This window comes from Alosa sapidissima, chromosome 3 (genome assembly GCF_018492685.1).
Source record: "Alosa sapidissima isolate fAloSap1 chromosome 3, fAloSap1.pri, whole genome shotgun sequence".
NCBI lineage: Eukaryota > Metazoa > Chordata > Actinopteri > Clupeiformes > Clupeidae > Alosa > Alosa sapidissima.
In genome coordinates this window covers 35,437,373-35,446,713 of record NC_055959.1, presented here as the reverse complement: position 1 = coordinate 35,446,713, position 9,341 = coordinate 35,437,373, and the positions used below count along the sequence as shown (strand labels likewise).

The following is a 9,341-nucleotide window of genomic DNA, read 5'->3' as shown; positions in this document are numbered from 1 at the left end:
TGGCCCACAGTGCCAAGACAGTCTGAATGCCCCATTGAATTTTGCTTGACCCTCAAATCACAGGCTTCAGTTAATGGGTTTATTCAGGGGTCAGGATGATCCGTGGGCTCTCATAACAGAACCCTGTTGTGGTCTGGGCCGCTCAGATTTCGGCCGATGAGGAAGGGAACTCTACCGGACTGTAGTGGTCACTATGGGGGCTGCCTCGTGTCCTGTAGCCTTTTTTGCTTGGAAAGGTACAGTATGCTTAACAGGTCACATTCACTTTTGGACAATACATTTTCCCTGTAGAGAGAGATAGAGTGAGAGTGCAAGAGAGAGAAAGAGAGAGAGAGGCCGAACAAGGGAGAGAGTGTATTGATATAATCCTTTGTATGTGACCTTCATAGCTGTCCACACTCCATACACACAAGAGGATGACGTACCACAGGTAACACCCTACCATCGGTGTGTGTGTGTGTGTCCTCGTACCACAGGTAACACTAACAATACACCCTACCATCGGTGCGTGTGTGTGTGTCCTCGTACCACAGGTAACACTAACAATACACCCTACCATCGGTGTGTGTGTGTGTCCTCGTAAGATGTGTATGTGTTTCAGTTGTTTTGCTCTTGGGTTATTTGGGTATATGGTTTTTACAGGTGTGTGTGTGTGTGTGTGTGACTGTCTGGCTGGCTGGGTGTGGGTCTATGTGTGTGTGACCTAGTTGGATATTTAGGGACTGAGCCAGTAGATGATGTAAAAGATGACAGGTTGAATTTCTCTAAGTGCTCCCTGTGCACAGATCTGGGACAGACACACACTCTCGCTCTCACACTCACACACGCACACACACACACACACGCATACGCAGGCGCATACACACACTTGTATATACACACAGACACATTCACACACATTCCCTCACTCTCGCACACATACACACACGCAAACACACACACACACACACACACACACACACACACACACACACACACACACACACACACACACACACACACACACACACTTAGCCCTGTGGGTGTGTGAGGATTAAATCTCCTCTGCTGCAGTAATTACACACACTGTGTTTGTTAATTAAGATGAGAGGATGTGTCCAGAAACACTCAACTCAGCCGCCTGCTCCCTTTTGGGACACACACACACACACACTCACTCACTCACATCTAACGCACACACACACACACACTCAGATCTAACACACACTCACATCTAACGCACACCCACATCTAACGCACACTCACATAACACACACTCACATCTAACGCACACACACACACACACACACTCACTCACTTCTAACACACACTCACATCTAACACACACTCACATCTAAAATTGTGGATTTGATTTCTGTAATCCCTGGATGGGAGACACATTAATGGATGGATGGGTGGGTGTCAGGATGAAGGCAGGTAGAGGAGGATGAACTGGTTTAGTAACGGGGGAACAGCAGATTAGGTGTCCAGCAGAGATTAGAGGAGTTTTGGATGTGTGTGTCACACATGGAGGAGACCAACGGAACAAACACATCTGGGGTGATTCAAACAAGAGCAGGCCCAGGGATGACATGGGCTCAGTGAAGGAGCCACCCCTTTACACTCCTAATAGTGTTCCCCTTTACACACCTAATAAGTGTTCCCCTTTACACACCTAATGGTGTTCCCAGTTGAACTTAATAGGGCACTACCGCCTTTGTCTTCCATGGACTCCATGAAGATGTAACCACATGGAAACGTTAGTCATTTGCTGCACCATTCTAAAATAAAAATAAAAACCTAAATATCTGTGTGCTCAGATTGATCATTTGCTTTTGCTGCATGACTGGTCCTCTATGGTGAAGCACCAGATTGCTGCCATTTTTAAGAGCTGTGAGATGTCAACGATGATGGCAACAACTTTGCAGAAGATGAAGATGATGTTGTTGTTGATGACGATGATGATGGTGATGATGAAGGCGGTGATGATAGTATTATTTAGCGTCTGATGAAGTTATAGTGGTGTCTACTTTTGATCTAAAAAGTTTATGCTGATGATGTGTCCAATAATGTGGATGCCAATAACATTCAAAGAATGAATGTGTTTACAGTGCTGCTGTCGCTGCCTTGGGGCAAAGACACACCATGTCACCACCTGAACCAAGCCTTTGATTTCTGGCTCTTGTTTGTTTTTTATGTTGCCATTGTGTGCCACCTTCATCTCACCAGCGAATACGAGTCCTTTCAACTCGCCTGTCGGCAGCTGAATTTACGAACACTTTTTTCATCAGACACCATCATCAAGCCCAGTGCCCATATTTATTACCACAGACTGGGTCCAGCCCACAATCCATCAACACTGCAGATCAAAAGACTACAGGAAATCAGTACCCACGGTGCACTGGGGCATAAACACTAAATCATGCCAGCGGAGCCGAGCGTCATCACAGCTTTGGATCTCAGAACAGGAGCAGCGCCCGCTGGCTATCCGACCCGTGGGTCTGAACTCGTATGGGCTGTAAAACCTTTAATTTTAGCCTTACTCAAGCACGTCGTTTGTGAATACACAACAAAACAACCCAGTTGAAAACAACTCTAATATCTCCTTGACATGGGCATTGACGCAACATCCTCCTGAGTTTGCTCCGGATAGCACGGCCGTGTATTCTGTTGTATATTGTTGATATTGTAACCACTGAACTCTGAAATACATTCAGCTCTGCCCATGCAGCACTAATCCATTTCAGAGTCACCTCTAATCTGGGTCAGCAAACAACTGTGAGCCTAACCCACCTGACTAAAAAACATATTTATTTGTTCATGAATCAATTTATTTAGCTCATTGTGTATGCAGGGGCGTCGGACTGGGGGTAAAACCACTACTGATTATACGGGCCCAAGGGGAGAGAGGGCCTTTGAGAAGTCTGGAATATATTTTATTTTACCTGGATATTTTAATTTCCTAATTAAATTTCATAACATGGGGACCCATCAGGACTGCCTATGCAGGGGCCCAGGATCTTGTGCTACGCCCCTGTGTGTATGTGAGAGTGCTGCTGAATAAGTACTGTTGTTACAGTTCTTCTCAGTCGCTTTGGTGCTTTTCTCAGATCAGAATGAAAATTCTCATGACTATTAGTTCAACCTCCACAACATTTAGTCATTTGTGCACATCATAGTAGCGTAGCAATTTCTCCTTCCTCTGAACAAATTGCAAATTGCGTTTGGACATGTTTCAGTTGCTTTCATACAATTATCTGCTGTTTTATAACATTATCATTTGCTTATGTCATGTCAGTCAAAATGAGCTATACTTATGGATGCTGAATAGTCGTTCCCAATAAAACTAATAGTCTTCATTTCATTGCTTGAGTCATTACATACAAAATTGTTGAACTAGTTATCAAATTCTGTCATAATGCTGTAGAATTGCAAAGAGCATATACAGTAAAAATGTACGTATTCAGTCTTGTACTCACGCCCCTAATTACAGCAATGTGTAACTTTACTGTAGTTTTCAAATGGCTGTAAAAGTAGTGTATAGTGCTGTCTTGAGCATGTTCAGGTAGTGTCACCGACCTTTTTTTGCATTGGAAAACACTGAGAGAATAAACAAAGTCAATGTCAAAGTCAAAGTCTGCTTTATTGTCAATTTCTTCACATGTCAAGACATACAAAGAGATTGAAGTTACGTTTCCCACTATCCCACGGTGGAGACAAGACATATTTTACCAATTAGGTCCACAGACAAACATAACATTCAAGTAAACAATATAAAAAGTAAATAAGAAGGCACATACAATGAAGAAATAAAGGGAGCAAAATTTGGGTTGAAATTGTGCAATTGTGCATACAGTAGACAGTCAATATAATAGTGCAAAAGTCAGGCCAATAAATGGCTGAGGTAGTTCTGTTTGACCTAAGTATGCAAGTGGCATAGTGGTGCAAGTTATGTAAGAGCAGCAGAAGTGTGTTCAGAAGTGTTTTCAGGACAACAGGACAACAACAACAACAAGTTGCAAAGTGTGAGTGTGCAAGTGTACAAGTGGAGTAGTGCAAGTGGAGTAGTGCAAGTGGAGTAGTGCAAGACAGCACTACTCTCATAATGAAAACACGATAAAGCCATTTGACTATCTTGTTCATAAACGATGGTGTCAAGACTTCTCATTTTGATGACACTGGCAGTTTCATTGACATGAATACTTGCTTTTGAGGAATGGACTATCCATTTTGAGCATGTGACGTGCTTTTGCAGGTTATCCACCAGATTTTGCAGTTTGCAGTTGTTTTGAGAAATGCACTAACTGCTGTGCAAATGTTAATAGTGATGTGAGAAAAGCACCAAAGCTACTGAGAAAAACTAAATCATATAGAGCATAGGTTCTCAAAGTGCGGCCCGGGGGCCAATGGCGGCCCGCGATAACATCTGATAACATCTGTACAACTGTTAAAACTGTACAACTGTACTGTGTGCTTTGAAAAGAATGAATCTCCGTTTAGTGGTGTTTCGTGGCCGTCAGGTTTTCCTGTGGTGCTTTGGTAGCTGGTATTGGCCCTGAATAAGGCCTATGCTGATAAGAAGCAAGGCACACTGAGACTGTTTGTTCTAAATAAGTTTGTACTTGAAATGGACTGCAACCAGAACAGTTATATCCCAAATGTGTCTGTTGAGGGGATTGTGTGTGCATTGCAATTTTTCTTAAGATTTTCACAAGTTTTGCCAGATTTAGCCTCAGTTATGAATTAAAATGTGTTTAATGCAATATAAACTGTAGAGATGCAACCTGCTCATTAAAATCATTACAAATGGGATTTTTTTCCAGGTTTTTTTTTTTTTTCTCCCCCCGCCCCTTTGGCGGCCCTCAGTTAATGTTGGGTTCCTGAATTGGCCCTCACCAATCAAAACTTGGAGAACCCCTGATATAGAGGCTATCATCGGAACACTCATCCAGTCTAAATACCACCACAGTGGTAGTTCAACACTTCTGATTAGCGAGTTTGTGTGTGTGTGTCTGTGTGTGTGTGTGTATGCATGTGTGTGGTTTCTCCCCCTTGCTATTTCTGTGCTTTAGTAAGCATGGCGTGGTTGTTGTCTCACCCTGTAGACTCATGGTCGCTGTTTTGATGTGATTCTGATGTTTGTATTTCAAACTCCGCTGCCAGATGGGTCACCCCACCCACAAAAAAGAGAGAGAGAGAATGTTTATAGATAGATAGATAGATAGATAGATAGATAGATAGATAGATAGATAGATAGATGGATAGATAGATAGATAGATAGATAGATGGATAGATAGGTAGATAGATAGATAGATAGATAGATAGATAGATAGATAGATAGATAGATAGATGGATAGATAGATAGATAGATAGATAGATAGATAGATAGATGGATAGATAGATAGATAGATAGATAGATAGATAGATAGATAGATAGATAGATAGATAGGGAAAGGGAGGTTTTGGGTGAGAGGATGTTGATATGGAGACTGAAAAATGATCCTCCATGGCCTTTACTCCAGATGTCTTTTCCAGCTGCGCTCCGCGGGAATCCTGGATTTAAGACCGATTACAGGCTCTTCCCCGCCACAAAGTCGCTGTGGAGGTTAGAAAGATCCATCGAAAACCTGAGATAGCAGATGGGAAGGAGGCAGCTCACACAAACATGAGCACACAACTTACCTGTGTGTGAGTGTGTGTGTGTGTGTGTGTGAGAGAGAGAGTGAGTAAGAGAGAGAGAGAGAGAGAGAGAGAGAGAGAGAGAGAGAGAGAGAGCCTATTCGACCACTATGGCAACAACTGCGTACAGTCGGCCAGGTCTCTGAGTGCTGTTTGGGCCTAGCAACGCCCCCTCTCCGTGCAAGCGGTGACAGGCGGGCACCTGCGTTACATGCTGCCGGTGATTTACAGTGCGCGCTCTGAATGGCATACCAGCCAGGCGAGATGGGGGGGGGGGGGGGGGGGTTAGTTAACACGCACGCACGCACAGTTCCGCTCACGTCAATTCCAGGTTCTCCCTTGACAGTAGCCTATATCAAAGCCACGAAACACGAAACTCCAGGACTGCTTTCAGAACAATCTGACGCGTCGTCTCGACAAAACATCTTCCGCGCATTGGCACAGAGTTAAGCGAAGACAGACTCCTGGCACCGATGTACTGCTAACCATCGTCAAGAAGCGGAACCAAGAGAAAACACGGGCACCGAGAGGCACGCATGAAACGGGTAATTTACGAGCGATGACACAACAGCGTCCATATGAAGACTCCCTCCTAACTTGAGAGTGATAACAAGCAAAAGCCAAGAAGTGTATTTGGTGTGACACTGACTGCGAAGTTGTAGTTGAAATTACTTTATTGAACTACTCCATCAACGACTTTTTTATTGCTGTTTTTCAGTCAAGGTTCGTATGAGTACGGCTTTACATATCTAATGGCACAAACTGCGCTCGGGCATACTTCTCGAATCGGGAGAGATGGCTCGCACCATGCGCACGGCTTCTATGACGCAACCGGCCACTGGCAGATTTCCGTGATGCTCCCGCAGGACAGACTAACCGCACACCACTGATACCCTATTTTGGCAAGTGATAAACTGCAGACGACAGTTGCACATCTCTGCGGGCACGATAAATACCCAGAAGCGCCATCAACTCCTGGCTTTGGACAGCGCTGTGGCATTTCTCTTGCCTGGATATGTTTGGGATTATTCAGAGTTCTTAAGCAGAACGTACGAAGCAGGACGTATTGAACAGACGTGAACAGAAGAATCTGCACGCACAAGTTGAGTTAATTGCTGAACACAAAGTGTACTTGGGATCTCAGAGACATTTTGTCGACTGTTGAAGCCTTGGCCCATGGCTGTGCGTAGGGAAAAACAGACTATTGCCTTCTGTCAGGCAGAACTGTCGCTGGTTTGTGGATTTAGCTGTGCAGCTGTGAAGATTTGAAGAGTGCAGATAGGCTACGTTATGTTTTGAAGGAGGACGCTTTAAATGAAGATTTTTCACCCTTCTCTGCAGAGCTAGAGGCCAAGCACGAGGTGAAGGCTTTAGTGGATATAACTCGGAATTTAGTGTCATTTTAATTAACTCGGCTCAATGCGCATCCTGTGACACGCCAGAGTCTAAAAAGCTGCGCTGTGCTGTCCGAGTTGGAGCGTAGAATGCGTCGGGCCAAAGACGCATTGATTGGAAGCTCAAAGTGGTGTTCACTTCAGATGGATAGCTGGCGTTTCTTTTGACATACATTGTGGCGCGAATATTATGTCACTCAATTATGATTGTGTAAGAGCACGTGCGGGAGACTTCGAGAAAATGCGGTACACTTTCTCCTTGCAGGTGAGGTGTCAATAAAGCCTGCTACATCTATCTATCTATCTATCTATCTATCCATTATCAAAGTTATACAATGTATTTTTTTAAATGTAGTGATAATGTCTTATCATTTGTTAAATTCTGAGTTAAACAACTAGATACAACATGGTCCCTCCATGATGCCAGTGATTAAAAAGCAAACCAAACAAACAAAAATAGCAGTTTTAAGAAGGGGATTGACCATGAACGCAAAAGGACCATGGACATATCACATGAACTCTATGGCTTAAGAGCTTCAAGGGGTCAGACATTAAAGGTTTACTGGTCACATTTTCTTGTGCTAAGAAGAGACTAAAACAGCAATGAGCATCTGCATTTAAAAGGAAAAGGGGGAAATACAACTTGATTTGAAACACTAGAGAGCAAAGGATTCTGGGTGGTTTCACTTCCCTTTGCTGAGCCAGTCCTATTCCATGTCTGTTAAACAGTGTTAGAGTTATGAAAAATACCTTTCCATAATGACACCTTTTATACAGGCATTGTTAGGAAATATTAACTGTAATTTTGCTGTCTTTCTGGCACTGTTAATATGTGCAGTTGTTTGAGGAGTGTAGGGGTCATGAGGCTGATTGTGCTTCATTAATTAATGTGTGTCACTAATTAGCATGGGTGGCTTGGGAATCACATGGCAAGCCCTGCCCATGCTCAGTTAGATTCCTCCACTACGCCTGCAGTGAAAACATGTTTTGTGAGGTGGCCTTGCGTCCCTCATAAAAGAAGGGTCTTTGGCTTCTCCTCAGAGAGAAAGCCATAACGTTTCTCAAGATGAGGAACGCTCCTGGCACAGTACAGTGCTTTCCTTGACCAAATAGGTTTTCAGTGGTTCTTTGTTATAAAGGTGGTTGTCCCAAATACTCATATGGACCATAAAGTATGCAAGAGCACTACTAGCCCTGAAATAGATACCTTTTTGAGGGATGGAATAGCACTGTAAAAAAATCTCTCGATTTGCATGTGGATTTAGCTATAATTATGAGCTTGGCTAATTACTATAGGCTTATTCTGTTTCAAAGCATAGGGTTGTTGCTGCACGGTCTTTTGTCCAAACCTTGTCTATATCTAGAATGGGTCTCAAAACCAAGGCCTGTACAATATTTCTGTTCAAATCCCATGTCTTCATATTATTTTCATCCCTTGAAATTACTTCAGTTTTACAGCCTGAAAATCACATTATCTGAAGCAATGTTTTGGCATTAATATAATATGTATTAGGCAGCCCAAACTTTGTAGGGTGGAAGACAAACATGTTCTCAGTATGACTGAACCCCTTAAAAGTTTGTACGGCATTCTCACTGATTTCCAATATAGCCCTAGATTTGGAAAAAAGGGTGACATTAGTATGAACTTGTTTTTGTATGCATTTGATATCAATCAATATGTTTTTCTTTATAGGCCTATACTATATTGTATTAATGTTGTACCAATATCTGAGCTCTCTACATGACATGTGGGATAGTTATACATAAAAACTATAAACTATAAACTGAGGTATTCCCATGCTGATTTTCGTGTTCCTACTAGCTACCCCACATACCATTTTAGTCCTATGAACATTACCAAAAAATGCAATCACACCTTGTTTTAGCCTTAATATCTTCATGTGCATTTGTTGCAAAGACCTTAAATATTGGCTCAACATTAAAATAACGATTGGTGCCATATGGATATAAACTATGAGTTTACAGGACCCCTATCACCAGTTTTTGCATTTTGTTCCATATCTAGGGTCTTATATAAATCTAATGGGCAAGCAGTACAAACCTTTAATGGTCCAAACATACTGAGAACATGCCTTCCGCCTTACAAAGTTATGGCAGGCTAGGAATAAGACTTTTCAAGATATTAATGCCCAAACATGGGCTACAAGATAAGGCATTCCTGAAAGTGTAAAAATGATACAAAATCAAGGGTGAAAAAATGTATGAAAACATCTTTAAAAAATATTACATTTAACAACAGGTGGGAAATGAAGTTGACCAGTTTCCAAA

At 42.6% G+C, this 9,341-nt stretch overlaps 1 protein-coding gene across 1 annotated transcript in view; it reads left to right on the top strand.

The window, feature by feature from the left end:
* The first annotated feature begins 5,952 nt into the window (after nucleotides 1-5,952).
* The window catches only part of LOC121704974 (corticotropin-releasing factor receptor 1), a 52,482-nt gene continuing 49,093 nt past the window's right edge, over nucleotides 5,953-9,341 (top strand). Inside the window, exon 1 of the mRNA XM_042085596.1 lies at nucleotides 5,953-7,317. Within this exon, the coding sequence (XP_041941530.1) occupies nucleotides 7,243-7,317 (75 nt within the window). The 5' untranslated portion in view covers nucleotides 5,953-7,242. The remainder of the gene's footprint in view (nucleotides 7,318-9,341) is intronic.